The following is a 21518-nucleotide window of genomic DNA, read 5'->3' as shown; positions in this document are numbered from 1 at the left end:
ACCAGTTGCCAGCTTTAGAGGTTTAAGTGGATAAATGATGAGCCCATGCTGTTCTTGCTAGGAAGCCAGACTAAAGTGTAGAACCTAAATGCCCCCAAACAAGTTCTTCATTAGTTGCCTCTTCTACAATAAAAGATATTATCAGGATGGTCTTAATTCACTTCCTCAGATTAAGACCACACTTAACGTGAAAAGAATTGTACTTGCAAGGATTTGGTAAAATGGTCAAATGAGATTTTTACCTTGCTTTGGGTCTCATAGTTATTTTCTTTTGATATAAAATGAATTACATTCGACCCTCCCCATCCGCAGACTCCCAAAACAGCACAGATATTTATTGGAAAAAATTGATGTATAAGTGGACTCGCACAGTTCAAACCTGTGTTGTTCAAGGGTCAATTGTAGTTCTATTTTGTGAAGATTATGAAATTTTTAATTACGTTAATAAGTACAAACTTGAAAGGAACAAGGAGATGTGAACTTAGGAAAATTAGTTTTAAATGAGTTATAGCAGTTCAATATGAAGCTAAAGTAGATAATTTCTAGAAAAGGACTGAAGTGCTTGCTAAGAGAAACAGTGAAATCAGTTGTGTTGACACACAAATCAACTGGTGGTTCTTTTCTGTTTTGGTGTACATATTAAGCAAAATAAGCAAAATACATTGATCCTCCTTTGAATAGTCCTTTCATCGGGTAGACTCATCTTAAAACATGAATCTGCACTTTTTTTTATGTGATAAGGGATAATAGCTGGCATTTATATTTTGTTTTGCTTGATGGAATGATAAAGTGAAATCTTCATTGATAATACAGTGTGCTGCAATGCTTAAAAGCATGGCCTTTGTTGTTGTTGTTTATTCACTTGAATACTTTTACAGCAGGAACCATTCCCTGTTGCCTATGCTTGTTGACTTCACATATTTTTTATATTATCTGCCTTCTCTGAAGGCATTTGAAGGTGGTGGTTTTTCTTCTTCTTTTTCTTTTTGCATTCTCTCTCCATTGTTGCAGGCAATCTGTAACTTGGATTTGTGCTATTGTTGTGTAGCCTAGAATGAAGGCTTATAATATTTTTTTTGTATTATATAATGGCATTTGATTTAATCTTTTTTTTTTTCCAGTTTTGATGAAGCAAGAACACAGAGAGGAAATTGACTTGGCTTCAGTTCCATCATTGCCTGTGCCTCATCCTGCCCAGACCCAGAGGCCTTCCTCAGATACAGGACACGGATGTGACAGTGTACTGTCAGCACAGCGAAGCTTGGTTTGTCCCATCCAGCAAACATATGCATCCATGGTAACATCATCTCATCTGCCACAGTTGCAGTGCAGGGATGAGAGTGCTGGTAAAGAGCAGCACATGATACCTTCTTCAGTCATGCACCAGCCTTTTCAAGTCACACCACCACCTCCTGTGGGGTCTTCCTATGAGCCTATGCAAACTAATGTTGTGTACAATGGACCAACTTGTCTTCCTATTAATGCTGCCTCTAGTCAGGAATTTGTTCCAGTTTTGTTTCAGCAAGATGCAGTTCTTCCTAGTTTAATAAATCTTGGCTGCCAACCACCATCATCCATACCCTTTCATTCTTCAAACTCAGCCTCACCAGGACATATCTTAACCCATATACCTCATTCTGTGCATACCCTGCCTCATCTGCAGTCGATGGAATACCATTGTTCAAACACAGGACAAAGATCTCTTTCTTCTCCAGTGGCTGACCAGGCCACAGGTCAGCCTTCCCCTCAGTTACAGTCCATTACATATGGTTCTTCACAATTAGGGTCTGCTACAACAGTTTCCCCAGCAGCTTCTCATACCCTGGCCAGTTCACCACTTTCTGGACCCCCGTCTCCTCAGCTGCAGCCTATGCCTTACCAATCTCCTAGCTCAGGAACTGCCTCATCACCAACTCTAGCCACCAGAGTGCATTCTGGACAGCATTCAGCTCAAGCACAAAGTACAGGTCAGGGAGGTCTTTCTGCACCTTCATCCTTAATATGTCAGAATTTGTGTGATCCAGCTTCATTTTCATCTGACAAAGCAACTGTGAACATTAAACCTGAACCTGAAGAGCAGGAACCTAACTTTTCAACAATTGGTCTACAGGACATCACTTTAGATGATGGTAAGTTCATCTTTAGGTTTTGAAGCAGTGAAGATCCAGAAACGTCCTTCTCTAAGTAAGAGTAATGAGAAAGCTACCATAGGTTGCTTATAAGCATGTGGTTGGGCTTTTCAAAGTTGTTGTTACTAGAGATATGTTGATATATTATTTTAAGAATAGACCTGAAAATCTATGCTGTAGACTTTTTTACCACTAGTATCTGTTGCAAAGTGTGAGAACTTGGTGATAATCTACCACCCATTTGTGATGGAATTGAGGATATGAGATTTGCTGGGCATCTTTTTTTTCCAGAACATATAGTAAGGTCACATTGACTAGAGAGTGGAATTCAGGAGTGCTAATTCAGTAAACATTGAAGAATGCCATCTATTTGCAGGGCAGAGTTAGATGCTGGAGATACTAGGAATGTGTCAAGATAGAATTCCTGTCCTTGAGGAGACTTACACAAGTAAAGAACCTGCTCCTTTGTGGCCCTTCTAGCTTGCTGAGTCAGATAGTGGAGATAGTACAAGATTGGACTGGTTTGTTGCTGCTGGCACAGCTGTTGGCACCAAAGTAAAAAGTTCTTTATATAAATATAGCAAGTTGTTATGTAGACCTCTGTTTTTCTTTTTCTTTTTTTTTTAAGATTTTATTTACTTACTTTAAAGAGAAGGGAATGGAGGGAGAGAGGAAGAGAAACATCAATATGTGGTTGCCTCTCACGTGCCCCCAACTGGAGACCTGGCCCACAACTCAGGCATGTTCCCTGACTGGGAATGAAACGGGCAACATTTTGGTTCATAGGCCGGCACTCAATCCACTGAGCCACACCTGCCAGCTGTTTTTTTACAAAATTAATAAATTGGGGAACAAACTCTGGAATGTTAGTTGTTTTAACAAATGAAAATTCCCCAAAATATAATTTTCAGGTAATAGCTTTAGGGTTTATTCTTGACTTTATCATCATTTATATGGTAGTGAATTTTTTTCTAAACAGGAATTCAGTGATGAAAGCTATGTGTAAGTATTATTCAATATGAAAACTCTAAAGATTTTGAAACGTGGATGTAGAATTTCAGTTCTCTCTGGTTTTGTATTAATCTGTAGAAAAGTAATTTAAGCTCAGTCATCTCCTTGACATATCTAGAAAGGCTGACTTTACTACTTAGTTGCAAAACTGGTCTTAAATTTCAAATTCCAAGCATAAGGGGAAAGGAAGGTAAATAAAATGTGATACTGCCCCCTCCCAGGTCTTTACTGTCAGATCAGTACACAACTATCAATACAGTGTGTCTGAGTCACTTATCACTAAGATATAAGAGAAGCACTTTAGGAAATCAGAGAAATGTGACAGATTCCATAAGGATTCATCAAGTCTACCTTGAGATGACTTTCACCTTGGAGGATGAGTATATGTTTTCAAAATGAGGATCAGAGAGCAAGTCAGATAACAAGCAGAAGCATAGAACTGTGTCTGGGAAAGCTTGATTGTCTGTGGTTGGATGGTGAACAGCATAGCAGAGGATGGCTTTCAAAGCAATAAGGGGATGATATGCTAGGTCATTTGTGTGTGAGAGAAGGTATTTATGTAAACTGAAGCAATACCTACAATTTGTATAACATTTTCCTGTTCATTTTTTTAATTTAATCTTCACTAATCCTTTATCTCTGAGATAGTGACTTTAAAAAAATTTTTTTTAATTTATTGATTTGAGAGAGAGAGAGAAATAATGATTTGTTGTTCCACTTATTGATGGATTCATTGGTTGCTTCTTGTGTGTGCCCTTACCAGGGATCGAACCTGCAACTGTGGCATATTGGGACAACACACTAACCAACTGAGCTACCTGGCCAGGGCAGATAGTGACTTTTAAAGAATTGGACTTTCTGAAGGTCACACAATTGATGAGTAGCAGAGCTGAGACTAGAATCAGATCTTTTCACTCTAGTCTTTTTCTTGGAGCTTTACCACTATCTCTCATCAGCAACAGGCTTGATGGTTAGAACTCTCTGCTAAAGGGAATCCCTCAAACTTTAATTCCTAGAGATTAGTCCTGGCTGGTGTGGCTCAATGGATTGAGTGCCAGCCTGTGAACAAAAGGGTCACCAGTTCAATTCCCAGTCAGGGCACGTGCCTGGGTTGAGCCAGGTCTTAAGTGGGGGGCACTCAAGAGGCAATCACACATTGATGTTTCTTTGCCCCTTTCCTCCTTTCCCCTCTCTAAAAATAAATAAATAAAGTTAGAAAAAAACACACGAATTCCTTAGAGATTAATGGAATGTTCTCTGTGAATGTGTATGCAGAATTTTACTGCTTAAACACATTTTCACAACTGTATCTGGTCACACTTACACTGGTAGTAGAGGGCTCTGGCATTGTGTTCTCTTTATGCACAGTTGGCATAAGTGTCATTGCTTGCTTAATAATGAACACCAGGTAGAGAGGAGGCTACTACTTTAATGCAAAACAGATTTTAAATAAATAAAGGCTTTTCCAAATACACACAGGCTTTTAAAATGTTACCTATGTGTTCATTTGGCAGTTTTAGACCAACTATTCATAGTGTTTTTAAGATTTATATTTAGAAAAAAATATTTATATGTAGACTTTTAATCCTTGAAACAAAAGGTGAGACCTTGAATGATAACCTACCACACATTTGTGATGAAACAAAAGACATGAGATATATTGAGCATGTCTCAAAGGTATTCTAGCTCATTTTCTTTCCAAATGAAGACTTTTTTTTTCTTCTAAAAAGAGACCAAAGCTGGAACACAGTTTCTCTCATTTATCACAGATCGAGTGATTTTGGAGAGGTGGGGGCGGGGCAGCAAATTGGAACTTGTAGAAAGGTTTTGTGAAAATTTTATTTTACCTTTTGAATATGTGAAGATGTGTTGCAAAAACAGAATGTAGAGAGATAAGGTCTCTGAGAACAAGTATAAAAGTGATTTTATTTTTGCTCCATTCATTGTGTAGGACACATGATCAAGAAAAGTTCCCAGATTGTAGCTCCACAGAAGACAAGGATTGGCTATTGAATTCCCTCATTGCCACCTATCAGGAGACTTGATAGAAGCTCAGTAGTGCTAGTGGTCATTGAAGAGGGGGGAAAAACTGAAATGCACTCCAGAGCACCTCAGATTATGGATGCAATTTTTGTAAATTGCATTTTTGATGCTTAGCTTGAACTCTTGAAATTTTATTAGTCAACTGACTCATTGATTATATTTTTGGTATTTGCCTTTGAAGGTAAAATTCTAGGTGCCTAGAAAATCCTATAGTTACACAAAGTTTTAATATAAATTCATTTTAAAAACATATCTCGTAGGTCTTGAACTCCATAGTATTTAAATGTCTCCTTTCTGGCAAGCTTTAAAAGTAAGCCATTGAGCATGCCAGAAAGTATTAGAAGCACTGTTGACATAAGAAATGTCCAAACCTGTAGAGAATTTTCATAAGAGTTTATTGGAGCCAAACTGACAACATATGCCAAGGAGCAAGATCTCAAATGCTCTTGAGACTAACAGTTTTGCAGCTTCTTTTAGGTATTTGAAATTAAGGGAGGAAGTACATGGAAGATCAGAGAAAGCAAGGCAGAGATTGGATTACAGGACAGTTAATGAAATTATGTGGCCTCTTGAGGGCTACCCCCTTTTAGGGGTATGACTGCTGTTATTTCAAAGGTGTGTTATCCTACACGTACAAGAACAATGGGTAGGGCTGGCTTAAAACCTTTCACTGAAGGAGTTATAGGCCTGGGGCATGACTACCAACCATGACCTGCCCAGTTAGGAATTTATGGTCAGATCAGCCTGTGAAGTTAGTTTCATAGAACTCCTTTTCATTTTGTCCATAGCACTTAAAGTTAGCCTGAGCTCAAGTTTTATTTTTAACTTTTCTATGTTGTGTTAACTATTAAGTACAAAGTCTTACAAACAGGACACAATTTTTTAAAATTTGTGCTGTGCTAGTTAAATATACTTATCATCTAATCCTAGTAACTTCTTTAATCCTGTTTCTATTTTATATGGTTTAACCCCTCCTTTTTAAAAATTATGTTAAAGATTAAAATATCCTTTTTAGTTTTGAAGTTTTTAAGTAAGATGGAGTTTGTTAGGAATCATTCAAGTATTACTTGACTGTTAGTTTTAGAAATGTGGACAGTACCACTTTAATTTTTTATTGTAAATTCAGTGAGATTTAACAGGAGGTAACTAGTGCACCTCAGCTCAGAAATTCAAGACTTAAATAGAGTTGGAAATATCCTAATACAGTTCCCTCATTTTATAAAGATTTGAGTTCTATAGAGCCTAATTATTCATCCAGGGTAACACACTGAGCTAATAGCAAAGCCTCCTGATCCCTAATTCAGTACCCTAGGAGTTCTTCCAGTATCTGCAGTCACGTTTCTCTTCAAGCTACAGGCTGAGGCTGCAGGTGTGGAGCAAGTAAGGTAGATGAAAGAAGTGGCATTTTGTCTGTAGAGCCTTGGTTTGTGAGAGGAGCCAGGGCAATCTTAAAGATATTAGATTCTCAGTATAAATGAAGTTTTAGTCTCTACTCCATTCTTCTGTTTCACACCACAGTTCATACTCTGGTGTCCCTAGTGACACTGTATTCCTGTGTGTCTCTTGCCGGCTTCTTTGGAACATCTGAGAGGCTTTTGAGTTCCAGCTGTCTTTGTTTTATGTGGGCTCTGATGCCTCTGGATTCATGTAAAACAAATCTAATCCTTCTTCTGTAATAGCCTTTCACATGTGTGAAATCTTGATGTCTTTCCCAGTCTTAAAAACACTCTAGCAACTGCACCCTCCCCTCACCCTCACAAACACGGTAGTTCGCCTCTGCTTGAACCCTGGTGTTTTGTTTTAGTTTCTTTTCATAGTGCAGTTTTGGAAGGGAATAAATACACTCTTGCCAGCTCAGAGAGGATTGGGACTGTCATCCTCCTTGTGTAGATTTTCGTAGCTTGTGCAGGGAGTTTTCTTAGCTCCATCTCGATATAGATTTAGTGAGTCATAAGTGTGACTAAATCACATGTTTTCTCTCCCCTTGCCTCCCCCCATGGCTTTTCGATAGGTTGTTTTTGGAACCCACTATTAAACTTCACAGCTGTCCTTGTTCAGTTTCATTGAGGTGATTTTGGTCTCCCATAATCAACCTTCCAAGCTCGGAAGAGTCCCAGAAAGCATTTCTATTTCAGAGTAGTTTGGCTCCCTCCTCAGGAGGATTCCTCAGAGTAATAACAACAGCAGAATACTGACCTTTAGCAAACCATGTTCTTTTTCAAGCAGTCTTCTTCTAAGTCTGTAATGTCTACTTTTTCTACCATTGGGAGCATTATTCAAAACTATTTTGCTATTTTCTTTTTTCTTTGCTAGCTATGTAGCATGGCCCCTGCTTGAAAAGTATGTTCTACATCTATAAAACTACTATCAGTGACTTTTTACTGATACATTACTTTGTATTCCTGGAGCTGTAATTTTTCCTAAACATTTCTGTGCTTTATAGTGTGTATGTCCCGGTTTTTGGGTCAAATGATATGATAATACATTAAAACAGCACAGAAATAGAGCAGTCATCACAGCTGTATTTTAAGCATTTTAATAAAGATTATAGTATTGTTAAATCTGACTGTCTTAGACCTTTAAATACAGACCCTTTTAATTTGTGATTGAGCTAACTGCATCCAGTTACAACTTTCCCTTAGAGTCCCTCAGTTTCCACGTGTCCTGCTTTCTTCAAAAACTAGCAGCCGCAGCTGCAGCCCTTCAGCAGAGAGGACAGTACATGTTAAATATAGCCTGACCTGCTGCTGTGGTGAAAACTGACACTGCCACTTGCAGGCTCCGTGCAGTAACATGCTGATCCTGAATGTAGGGCAATTGCTAATTTGACTGTAAACAGGGGCTGTAGATGTGACCTCAGCTGCTGCAGTTCTGTGTGTAGGTGACAAGAAGAAGAGTCTGCTTTCAAGTAGCAGGGGCATGTTAAACACAAGATTCAGGTGGTTATGTTGAATTGGGGGAAGCGGGAGGCTGGCATGGTGGAGCAGAGAGGTAAATTGTCAATGTCCTATTTCACCTATAGGATACTCATTTCACTGGTGTTTATTGTATTTAGATAAATAAAACAAAAGAAAGGCCTGCATAGTCAATGGTAAGAGTATGTCACAAATGAGGTATTATAATCAGTTAGGGGCCCTGGGCTGGAGGGAGGTAGGTAATACTGAAGTTTCTCCTTTAAATGGGACTCTGGGTAACTCATGAATCCTCCTTCTGGAAAGCATGCATGTACCATTTAGCCTCAGACATATTTATGGTTTATAATTCCAGAGGCAGGCATAAGTAAAGTCTTTTGGATCGTGTCTCACGTAGAGTGCACCATGATGGGAATTCAAGACCTTACACATGACCACTCTTGGGCGTATGTGTATATAATAAGAAAATTTAAAAAAATAAAATTTAATTTTCAGACTCACAAGCTGGGAAAAATCCAAGATATCTACCACTAAATAACCAGCACATCAAAAGTCTTCCAAATAAGTTCACTTCAAAAGTATATTTAAAACTAATTAATGAACTATGGTTACTCTTTTGATAATAAAACTTTTTTGACCACTGTGCTAGGTATTTTGCCAGTAGCTCGTTAATTTTTCCCTACTATCTTTGAAAAGTTAATTTTTAGCTTTATTTTTAGAGATGTGGTGCAGAGAGCTGAAGTACTTTCTCAGTATTATATGGCCACAACATAGGGACTGGCATTTGAATCCAGGTCTGTCTGAAATGTAGATGGTGTCACATGTGTTCAGTGGTTTTTGAAGTAGCTGTAATTGATTATATAATCTCACCTCTATAAACACAATAAACAGTCATTATATTTGTCTGCCATGTGTAAGATATAAAGCCAGTGTCTAACGGGTATTCTATTTTAAAATTCATATTTTATTTTTGAGTTCCTTTGAAAATGGATCATTTACAGGGACAAAAATATTTTAAAGAGTTTATTTATTTGTTTATAGAGAGAGGGGAAGGGAGGTAGAAAGAGGTGGAGAGAAACACCTGTGTGTGAGAGAAACATTGATCGGTTGACTCTTGCATGTGCCCCAACTGGGGAATGACCCACAACCCAGGCATGTGCCCTGACTGGGAATCAAACTGGTGACTTTTTGTTTTGTGGGATGCTGCTCAACCAACTGAGCCACACTGGTCAAGGTGAGGCAAAAATATTTCAAATAAGAAATCTTGCCAGGGATCTTAGCATTTGATAAAACTTAGGTAAATATATGTAAATAACTCTTTTCTGCTTGAAGATATATGACTTTTTTTTTTTTTTACATTTATAAAGCCTACCATTAGTTTGTCTATCTAGACAGGAGGAAAAATGTGAAAAATCTTAATTCTGGTGGAGGTTAGGGAAGGGTTGAGAGATGGTTTCAGACATTTGAGCTTTATATCTACAAGAATGTAGAACAAAGTCCCTTATAATCATCTTGTGTATTTAAAAGCATCTGTAGCCTTGGTTGGTGTGGCTCAGTGGATTGAGTGCCGGCCTGCAAACCAAAAGGTTTCCAGTTTGATTCCCAGTCATGGCACTTGCCTGGGTTGTGGGCCACGTCCCTGATTTGGGGGTGCGTGAGAGGCAGTTGGTCGATGTCTCTCTCACAGACTGATGTTTCTCTCCCTCTCTTTCTTCCTCCCTTCCCCTCTGTCTAAAAATACGTAAATTTTTTAAAAAAAATTGTTTTAAAGCATCTGTAGCCCTGGCTGGTGTGGCTCAGATTGAGTGCCAGCCTGTGAACCAAAGGGTTGCTGGTTTGATTCCCAGTCAGGGCATATGCATGGGTTGCAGGCCAGGTCCCCAGTGCGGGGCACATGAGAGGCAACCACACAGTGATGTTTCTCTCCTTCTCTTTCTCCCTCCCTTCCTCTCTGTCTAAAAATAATAAATAAAATCTTTAAAAAAATAAAACATCTGTAGATGACTTTATGTAGAATGGGAGTATTTAAATTTTATCTTATTTGGGTTTTTGAAAAAGTCATGCATTCGTGTGTTAAAATAGTAAAGGTACCCAATTGACCTCTGTATGGGCAATTGGAGTTACCAGTTAGTTTCTTGGCTGTCAGTCCAGAACTGTTTTATGCATTTATAACAATTGTGTATTTTTTCCTTATTTTTATTACCACATTATGTATACTTTTGTGTATTTTGCTTTTTCCATATAGTCAATCTTGAAATTTTTCTTTTTTTAAAGATTTATTTACTTACTTTTAGACAGGAGGGAGGGAAAGAGAGGGAGAGAAACATCAATGTGTGAAAGATAGATCAGTCAGTTGCCTCTCACACACCCCCAACTGGGAATTGAACCTGCGACCTTTCAGTTCACAGACAAGCACTCAGTCCACTGAATCACATCAGCCAGGGCAATCTTGGAAATTTTCTTGTACCTTAAATGAACTTCCTTGAAAGATTAAAAAAATAATAATAATAGCCATCCTAAATCGGTATAAAGTGGTATGTCATTGTAGTTTTGATTTGTATTTCCCTAATGACTAGTTTTGTTGGGCATCTTTACATGAGTTTGTTTAGTCATTAAGTACATCTTCTCTGGAGAAATATCTACTTAAATTTTTTGCCCATTTTTTGGTTGAGTTTTTGTTATTAAGTTGCAGGAGTTTTTTTATATATTCTGGATATTAACCCCATATGAGATATATTATTTGCAAATATATTTTCCCATTATATAGGTTATCTTTTCATTCACTCAGTATTGTCCTTTGATGTTTTTAACTTTGATGGAAGTTCAGCTTATCTGTTTTGTTTTTGTTTTTTGCTGCCTGTGTTTTTAGTGTCATACTTAAGAACTCATTGTTAATCTAAGGTCATGAAAATTTGCCCATTGTTTTCTTCTAAGGGTTTTATTCTTTTAGGTCTTGTGTTTAGGTCTTTAATCAACTTTTAGTTAATTTTGTGTATGGTGTGAGGTAAGAGACCAACTTGCGTTCTTTTGCATATGGATTTCCGGTTTCCCCTATATCATCTGTTGAAGACTGCCTTTTCCCACATCGGATGGTCTGAGAACCTTGTTGGAAAATGAATTGGCCATATATCCTGAGGTTTTGCTTCTGGGCTCTTTATTCTATTTCTTTGGTCTGTGTGTCTTTATGCCAATACTACACTGTTTTGATTACTATAGCTTTGTAGCCCAAGACTGTTTTAGTTCTTCAGGATTCTTTGAGATTCTGTGTAAATTTCAGGATTGGTTTTTCTATTCCTGCAAAAAACACTGTTGGGATTTTGATAGGGATTGCATTGAATTGTACATTGCATTGGGTATTAATATCATCTTAACATTGTCTTCCAATCCATGAACATTGAATGTTTTTCATTTATTTAGCTCTTTAATTTTTTTATTAGAAATGTATAGTTTTCAGTGCACAAAGTTTTCACCTCCTTGGTTAATTCCTTTTATTTTTTTGATGCTACTATAAAAGGCAATTAATTTTAAAATTTATTTTTTGGATTGTTCATTGAAAGTATATAGAATACAACTGAATTTAGTGTGTTAATTTTATCTTACAACGGCTAATTTATTAGTGCTTACATTTTTTGTATGTGGATTCTTTAGAGCTTTTTATGTATGAGATCATGTCATTTGTGAATAGAGATCATTATACTTCTTCCTTTCTAATTTGGATGCCTTTTTTTCTTCTTTTTTTCTGATTGACACTATCATCCCCCCCGCCTTTGCCCACCTCCACCCAGCCCCTGCCTCACCTGCCCTCTGGCCATCACCACACTGTTGTCCGTGTCTATGGATTGTGCATATATGCTCTTTAGCTAATCCCTTCACCTTCTTTCATCCTGTCCTCCCTCTTTCCCCTCCCCTCTGACTTCTGTCAGCCTGTTCCATGTGTCCATGCCTGTATTTCTGTTTTGGCAGTTTATTTTGTTTATTAGATTCCACATATAAGCAAGATCATATGGTTCTTGTCTTTCTGTGACTGCTTTATTTCACTTAGCATAATAATCTCCCGGTCCATTTATGCTGTTGCAAAAGGTAAGGTTTCCTTCTTTTTTCACAGCCGTGTATTATTGCATTGTGTAAATGCATCACAGCTTTTTTATCTACTATTCTACTGATAGACACTTGGACTGTCTCCAGACTTGGCTATTGTAAATAATGCTGCTGTGAATATAAGATGCATATATTCTTTTGAATTGGTGTTTCTGGATTCTTAGGATGTATTCCCAGAATTGGAATCTCTGGGTCAAAAGTCAGTTCCATTTTAAATTTATTGAGGGACCTCCATACTGTTTTCCACAGTGGCTGCACCAGCCTGCATTCCCACCGACAGTGCATGAGGATTCTCACATCCTCACCAGCAGTTGTTTGTTGATTTATTGAGAGTAGCCATTCTCACATGTGTGAGGTGATATCTCATTGTGGTTTTAATTGGCATTTCTCTGATTATTAGGCATGTTGAAAACTTTTTCACATATCTTTTGGCCATCTGTATGTCGTCTTTGGAGAAATGTCTATTCAGGTCATTTGCCCTTTTTTAATTGGATTTTTTGGTGTTTTTGGTGTTGAGTTGTGTAAGTTCTTTATACATTTTGGGAATTAACCACTTATCACATGTATCACTGATAAGTGTGGTCTCCCATACACTGGATTCCCTTTTTATTTTGTTGATGGTTTCTTTTGCTATGCAGAAGCTTTTTAGTTTGATGTACTTCTATTTGTTTATTTTTTTTCCTTTATTTTTCTTGCCCTAGGAGGTCTGTTGGCAAAAATATTGCTATGAGAAATGTCTGATGTTTTATTGCATATGTTTTCTTCTAGAATTTCTATGGTTTCATGACTTACATTTAAGTCTTTTACCCATTTTCAGTTCATTCTTTTACATGGTATAAGTTGATGGTCTAGTTTCATTTTTTTTTTGCATGTACCTGTCCAATTTTTCCAACACCATTTATTGAAGAGACTGTCTTCACTCCATTGTATGCTCTTGCCTCCTTAGTCATATATTATTTGCCCATATAGGTGTGGGTTTGTTTCTGGGCTCTCTGTTCTGTTCCATTGATCTGTATGCCTGTTTTTAATGCCAGTACCAGGTTGTTATGATTACAGTGGCCTTGTAGTATATTTTAATATCAGGTATTGTGATCCCTCCAACTTTGTTCTTCTTTCTTAAAATTGCTGAGGCTATTTGGGATCTTTTTGGTCCCATATAAATATTTGGTGCCCTGACTAGTGTGGCTCAGTGGACTGAGTGCCAGACTGTGAACCCAAAGGTTGCCAGTTCAATTCCAGGTCAGGGCACATGCCTGGGTTGCAGTTCATGTCCCCAGTTGTGGGCATGTGAGAGGTAACCAATAGATGTATCACTCTCACATCAATGTTTTTCTCCCTCTCTTCCTCCCTTCCCCTCACTCTAAAAATAAATAAATAAAATTTTTGAATTTTGGAAAATTTGTTCTAGGTATGTGAAATGCCCTTGGTATTATAATAGGAATTGCATTTATTCTTTAGATTGCTTTGGGTGGGATGAACATTTTAATGATGTTAATTCTTCCAGTCCATGAACATGGTATATGCTTCAATTTATTTGTATCTTCCTCATTTTCTTTCTTCAATGCCTTATACTTTTCCAAGTATAGGTCTTTTACTTTCTTGGTTAAATTTATTTATAGGTACCTTATTTTTGTTGTTGTTGCAATGGTGAATGGGATTATTTTCTTAGTTTCCCTTTCTGTTAGTTCATTGTAGGTATATAGAAATGCCACTGATTTCTGAATATTAATTTTGTATCTTAGCACTTTGCCAAATTCATTTATTAGCATCTGTGAATAATGACAGTTTTAATTCTTCCTTTCCAATTTGGATGCCTTTTATTTCTTCTTGTCTGATTGCTGGGGGCCAATACTTCCAGTACTATGTTAAAAACAGACATCCCCGTCTTATTCCTAATCTTAAGAGATACGCTTTTAGTTTTTGCCATTAAATGTGATGCTGGCTGTGGCTTTGGATGCCTTTTATTTCTTTAACTTAATTACTCTGGCTAGACCTTCCAGCCCTGTGTTTAATAGAAGTGGCAGATGTGGATATCCTTGTTATGTTCTTGATCTTAGGGCAAAAGCTTCAGTCTTTTGTATAATGTTATCTTTGGGTTTTTCATATGCAGCCTTTTTCATTTTGAGGAAATTCCCTTCTGTTTGTAATTTATTGGGTGATTTTTTTTAACGGCATTGAGTTCTGTCAAGTGCTTCTTCTGCATCAATTGAAATGAATATATGTGGGTTTTTTTTCCTTCATTGTAGTAATTGATTTTCATATTTTGAACCATCCTTACATTCTGGAAATAAATCTCAGTTGATCATAATATCATATTAGGTTTCTTCTGATACAGTGCTGGATTCAGTTTGCTAGTATTTTGTTGAAGATTTTTGCATCTATATTCACAAAGGATGGTCTAGATTTCTTGAAGTGCCTTTGTCTGACTTTGATAATCAGTGCATCGCTGGCCTTAGAATGAGTTAGGAAGTGTTCTCTCCTCTTTAATCTTTTGGAGGAGTTCAAGGACTGTTGTTAATTCTTCTTTAGATATCTGGGCAAAGTTTTTGTGATAGGAAAAAATGAATTCAGTAATTTTTGGAGCTGTCAGTAGTGTTCAGGGAACTAGAAAGGTATTTCGAGGATTGCAAGTTTCCATAAGCACAGTCTAAAATGACTACTGCTTCAGCCAACCCACAAAAGCCCCCAGTATCTCTTGGCCTCTTACCTTTGTTCCAGAGCTGCTTCTCATTTATGTGCCATTTTCCTTGGAATCACATGTTCCGTAACACCTTCAAGTCTGTTTTGGAGGATTTAGTTGTGAAGATTGGGCACCCTCAGAAAGGGACTTGGCAATGTTTCTTCAGCCTTTAAATTACTTTGCACATACTGGAATCTTTAAATTACTCCTGAAGACTAGGCTTAGTGATCTCAAATTCAGTAATAAAAAAGCTTAAGGCAGAAAAATTTTGCCTAAGCACCAAAGATTTCTGGTTTTTGTTTTCACCCTGTCAGTGAGGCTGCATTTTGCACAGATTGACTCCTCCTTTGTTTTCCCTTCTTTATCTGCCTTAATTACTGTTTTCATCTTCTTTTCCAAGGTGAAAAAGGCATTCTTCTAGAATTCATGGTTAGGTCCTTTTGTTTGAAGTTGTATAGAAAAGGCCAAAAATAATTCCTTATAGTTCAAAGGAGGAAGCTTTGCCTCATTTTATTTTGGATTCTAACTGGGCATCCAGTTGTGTCGGCTACTGTCACAAAACTGATCAGTAGTGACTCTTCCTGAGTATAATGATTTTCAAACATTTATGACAGCTTCCCATGATAAAAAGTAAGTTTTATAGCATGACACAGGGCATAACAAAAACATATACACCTAACATAAATATCTCACAAACCAATACTTACCCTTCATTTTAAAAAAATGCTGACCGCTATCTTCTATTTTGTTTATATTTTTTCTATTTTGTTTATATTTTTTCTATTTTGTTAAATACTGATTTTAGCTTGCTGAATTGATTTCATAACCTGCTCTAATGGATTGAACTTTAGTTTAAATAATATTCTTCTGTGACTCTCCTTAACTTTTCCTGTGCATGTAGTTTTCTGGGCTCCTACCCTTAGACATTTTGATTCTGTGGTCTGAAGTAGAACCCAGGAATTTAGATTTTTATTTAAATAAAAATAAAAACCTGGATAATTTTGATGTAGCCATAGACAGGAATTTGGGAACTACTAATAGAGCTAATGGAATAATAAAAACTAGTTTATTTAAAACTCAGTCTATCTTTTAAATCACTGAAAAACCCTCACTATAACTTTCCAAATTATTGTCCTTTTAATTTTAGAAAATCAGTTATTACCTCCTAAAGTTTCTGGACTCCAATATTCATATTATTTTGTAAAATGTGGGGAGCAATTTTATGCAGTGATTTACAGATGAAGGACAATTAAATTCCTCTTGATTATAGGAAAACAGAAACAAAAACAGCCTGGGGCCTTGGCTGGTGTGGCTCAGTGGATGAGCACTGGCCTGCAAACCAAAAGGTCACTGGTTCGATTCCAGTCAGGGCACATGCCTGGATTGTGGGCCAGGTGTCCCCAGTTGGGGGTATACAAGAGGCAACCAATCAGTGTTTCTGTCAACATGGATGTTTCTCTCCCTTTCTTTCTCCTCCCCCCCTCCCCAAAAATAAAGAAATAAAATCTAAAAAAAAAAAAAAAGCCTGGGCATGTAGTAGATTAAGTTACCCTCTGGTTTGTTCCATTCAGTAGTGATGTTGTCTTCTTTGACACAGACCAGTTTATGTCTGACTTGGAACACCAGCCATCAGGTTCAGCAGAGAAATGGCCTAACCACAGTGAGCTCTCATGTCCACTTCCTTTCTGGAGAATCTAGAGGGTGAGTGTTGTTTGAAATGTGTCATTGTTTTTGTGCCCAAGTCTGGTATTTGCATGCTGTGGCCGGATTTGCATGTGCTACAGAGGAGGGGGTCTACATGGGCACCTTCACGGTAGGCCCACTCTTTACCTTTGGAGCTACGCTTTTGACCATACGACTCTGCTTTTTAAATCTAACCATACTCTGACTCTCGCACTTATGTTTATAATTTTAGTCTGGGTTTGAATAAAAGGCAAATGTTTAATGGATCTATTAAACCAAAGCAGAGAGAGGTCCATCTATGAGAGTTCTGTGGCTTGGTTGCTGAGTAAATTTGGTTGCTGCTCAGGTGTGTAAGCCTTCTCATTTCTGGTCAAGTATTCTGTTTTGATGTGAGGCAGTACAGCATGGAAATGAAGCAGGAAATTATATCCATTTATCAGAGGCAACCTGGATCTTCTACCTTTGAGTCTGCCCTGTAGGCCATGTTTGTACTCCTTGTAGTTCTTCTTGGGCTCCATTTGGAAGGAATCCGTAGAAATGGAGCCAGTGTTTGTGAGGGAGGGGCTGGGCCTTAAACCCCCCCCACCATACCAACACACACACAGTCACACACACACACACACACACACACAGACACACAGCTCCTTTCTAAGAAGATTCAAAACCACGTAGAAAGTATGTGTTAGAAATTATAAATGTACAAATTATAATTCTCAAAATGCCATTTGAATTTCGTTTTAATGAATTTGGACTTGGAAGCAGACTTTTATATTTAGGATACCAAATAGGCTACCAAAACCTTGGCTCCTCCTAGAAAGCTGGGTATACCATTTTCACATCATTCTTGTCTCTAATCATGAAAGGAATAAAAGTGGCAACTAAATTCCTGCATCTATAAAATCCTCAGAAAGTTATAACCAGAAGGATTTAAATTAATTTCCTCATATTATGGTTCAGAAAATCAGTTGAAGAAAGATTAATTGCCTTAGTTACATCACAGCTGGACCAAGATTAAAACTTGTGTTTTTCAGTGTTTACCCCATTGCTCTTCTTGTGTGTGAAGCAGTGATCTTGGTGTTTATGTGGAGTGAAGGGATTAGTGGATAACTAAGGAATGAACAGGAGGTAAGAACATGGAAACAGCAGGCTGTGTAGATAACTCCCTTACAATATTAAGCAATGAAAGAAAAATTTAAATAAGAAGGTGATGTGAGGTCTAGGGTTTTTCTTTGTTTTCTTGTTTGTTTAAGATAGAGTTACCCATATTTAATCTGATGAAATGATCTAGGAGGGGAGGGGATGGATTAATTGAAGAGATGGAAGGGTAAAGAAAATTGATGGACCAAGGTCTTGAAAGGCAAGCACAGGGGATCCATAACAGCAGCGATAAAATGAGTCATGTGGATTTAGGATACATGGCTCTGGAGCCCAGATTTGGCCCCTGGAAGTAATAGATGTGGGAGTCAATAGTATATAGAAATAGATAAGATGATATAGAAACAGTGTCAAAGTGAAAATATATATAGAGAGAGAGAAAAATGACACAATCGTGTTAATTTTAAAATTTTGAATCCCACATCTTAACTCAAATTGAAGGTTTTTTTTTTCCAATTTTAGTTTTTGCTGATACAAAAGGGTACATGCTGATTCTTGAATATACTTTCAAGTACCTGTGTACTGATTACTCAGCTGGAGATTTAATGTTTGTCTTTGTAGAATGTTGTGAGTTACAACCTTTTCTAGAGAAAAGATTTGTAATGACACTGAGTATGGCATCACACAAGTTTTCTTAAAAAGCAAGGACCCTTAAGAACAGGACTAATCACCCCCTTATCAGTTGTGGTGGGAAAAAAGTGTCATGATTTTTTTTTGCAATATTAAAGCTAATGTTAAAAGTAAAGCTTCTGATCACTGTGCATAATATTTTCAATCTGTCCTGTAGTTGGAAGCTGACTAGAGTTCAGGGTGAAATTTAAAGTAACTTTGTTATAAGCTTGGTACCATAGTATTCAAGCTAGTTATCTTGGTTCTTGCTTAAAATACATAAATATTCTTTCTCTGTTACCTTTTTGGGTAGTGAGTTTTATTTTCATCTATAATATAAGCTAAGTTACTATAATGGAATTCCCAAAATCTAGTGATATTAGTGACCACATTGGAGGTTATTAATTTATACCTCATGGTAACTCAGAGATCAGGATTCCTTTCATTTCTTAGGTATTGTCAGAGCAAAGTCACCACTTCAAGTTTCAGCCCAAAGAAGAGGTGGGGAAGGGAAGGAAAAGGCTATCAAACAAGTTATGAGGAAGATGCACACATCACTTTTTGCTTATATTTCATTTTGTAAAACAAATTACATGGCTTTACCTAGCTATAAAGGGAAAGACGGAAAATGTAGTCTGTAGCTGAGTAGCCATGTGATGAGGTAAACTCAATTACTGGAGAAGAATGAATTAGAGCAGTTAGCAGTTACCTTCTGAATTTTCAGGAACTTTGTTTCTGTCTTAGCTTGTGAAGCCAGATTCATCAGATTTTGATAAATGCAAGTTAATTCTTCAGCTCATGCCATAAATAGATGAATCAAGTATTTCATGTATTTAGATGGTCTTCTGATAACTTATCAAATAACCTAAAAAGTTAGGTTATAACTTTTAGGTTATAGCAAAATATGCTATAGAGTAGTAAACTGAAAAGTAGTACTAGGTTTCTCATCCATTTAAAATTATTCCAAATTTCTAATTTCTTCAAGTAAAATTCAAAAAATTATCACACTTTTTATATAGCCTTCATTTTATAAAATATAACATCTCCATGAAGGGAGATGAGTGGAAAAGAAAAATTTGCCGAACTTTGAATGTTCATTGCAGTTTCAAGATGAAATAACATATATAAATGGAGTATAGTTATGCCCCAAAATCCTTTATAAAAATGTTCAAGATGCTCAGCTGCTAGTAATAAAGGCCCTTGGACTTTTGTGTGTATGACAGTGTGCATGCTTCTGGGCTACCCTGCTCCTCTTCACCTGGTGGTGAGACTTCATACCATACCACACTCGTCAGCTCTGATGAGTCCTTAGCATTGGAAACAGCTCTAAATTAGAGAGGTCTGTTGTTACTCAAACACCTCATTCTTGTGTGCAGAAATTGCTTTCCAGTGGACTGCTTATTTGAGCATTTCCTGAATAAAAACCCTTTTTTTCCCTACAGCAAATATTGCCGATGGCTCTACTTCTGTTGTGGTGGCACAAGCGGTGCAGGTGTTGGGGTAGTGGGAGTCAAGGGTGGCGGCTGCTGCAAGTGGGCCAAGTGCTGTGACCTACATAAACTGTCAGCACGGGTGTCGAGGCTTGTCGGCTCTTGTTCTAGGCTTTTAATTCAGTTTACTCTTTAAAGGGAGAAATGGTAATATTGTGTAGTAGGAGCATAAACAGCTCTTTATGTTCTTACCTTAAATTGGTAAAAATAAATAAATAAAGCCACCTCATATACTTTGTGGACTAGGATTTAAACAAATCAATAAATTTATATGTATATAAGTATATTCAAAAGGAAGTGAAATTGTAAGCATTAGTATTTTTTAAGAAATGACTTGTGTTAAAATTAAGATTGCTAATGATTTATAGTATAAATTACATCATTGATTTATTTACCAGTAGTAATTTTGACTTGCTTAGATTGACACTCAGACTTCAGCTGGAGGTGGTAACCCGAGCCTGGAGCCCCAGCCTCAGGGAGGGAGGAGAGAGGGCCGAAGGAGAGCGGTGGGCTTACCCACCACACTGAACTCAACCAAGTTACCGCTAACGGACAGGAAAAGGCCTGCTTTGTTACAGTTCTGACACCCTGTCCTAAAATTTGCATTCTTTATTCACCTGTAGTGATTATTTGAGAATAGTTTTTGTTGTTTTTTTCCAAATCCCCAAATTATATTAAAGATTCAGTTGGCAAGTAATTTTACTCAGCACTTAGTATGTACCAAGCACTAGGGTTCGGTGGTGAACAAAGATAGACAAGGCAGTTTCTGCCCTACAGGAATTTAAACCCACTCACTAGCTGTTGTACATCAATACTGATAGGAATTGAAGTATATCTGAGTATAGTCAGCTTGAGTGCTTTTTGTGGAAAGTCTTAGCTTTATTATAGTCTTAAAGTCCTAAACTATTGGTGTGTCCTCTTTGGGGCATGGCCACTCAGATCTCCTTTTCCAGTGAATTATCTTTCTTCTGAACCCTAACAGTTCCCGTGAGACTTGCAGCCGGGGGAGCAGTGGGCAGCAACAGCTTGTCCTGCGTTAGCCCCATGAACCTGTCTCCAAGGCCCCCTTTACTCTGACTTTCCAGTGAGTAGACAGCAGCCCTGCTTAGGCTCTCTCCTTTGCTTCTTCTATCCTAGACCCTTCCTTGTTTCACTGTCCCTAGCTTTAATAAATGTACTCTCAAAAAAAACAAATCCTAAACTGTCAAGAACTTTCCAGATGTCTTCAGCTAAGTGAGGTTAGGCACATTGGGCAAATAGAACAGCAGAATTTTGGTGAGGAGGAGCAGAAATAACACAGCTTCAATCAGGCTTCTGCTTAAGTGACAACATCTGGCTACTTCAGAAAACGATGGATTCATACTTATCAAAGTGTACTTGATAAGTGGTAGATAGTGCTTGATATAGACCCTCATCTTCAAGAAAATGTAAGCATTGACTTCCTCATACAAACACAGGAAAAGCATGGCTGGTATGACTCAGTAGATTGAGTGCTGGCTTGCAAACTGAAAGGTCGCTGGTTCGATTCCCAAAGAGGGCACATGCCTGGGTTTTGGGCCAGGTCCCAGTTGGGGGCATGCAAAAGGCAATTGATTGATGTATTTGATGTATCTCTTGCACATCAGGGTTTCTCTTTTCTCCCTTCCCCTCTCTCTAAAAATAAGTAAATAAAATCTTTAAAAAATAAAGAAAACACTCATTCTCAAAA

At 37.5% G+C, this 21518-nt stretch overlaps 1 protein-coding gene across 5 annotated transcripts in view; it reads left to right on the top strand.

The window, feature by feature from the left end:
* The window catches only part of NFATC3 (nuclear factor of activated T cells 3), a 102170-nt gene that overhangs the window by 74724 nt on the left and 5928 nt on the right, over positions 1-21518 (top strand). For 3 of the 5 annotated variants that reach the window (XM_045818891.1, XM_045818893.1, XM_045818894.1), the window contains exon 9: positions 1122-2129. In XM_045818891.1, coding sequence (XP_045674847.1) covers positions 1122-2129 — 1008 coding nt within the window. Of the gene's footprint in view, positions 1-1121; positions 2130-16444; positions 16579-21518 lie in introns of those variants that run through there. The other 2 variants (XM_045818892.1, XM_045818895.1) reach the window with 2 other exon arrangements.

This window comes from Phyllostomus hastatus, unplaced genomic scaffold, assembly GCF_019186645.2.
Source record: "Phyllostomus hastatus isolate PE091 unplaced genomic scaffold, TTU_PhHast_1.1 phas_scaffold_345, whole genome shotgun sequence".
Lineage (NCBI taxonomy): Eukaryota > Metazoa > Chordata > Mammalia > Chiroptera > Phyllostomidae > Phyllostomus > Phyllostomus hastatus.
This window is presented reverse-complemented; position numbering and strand designations above follow the sequence as displayed.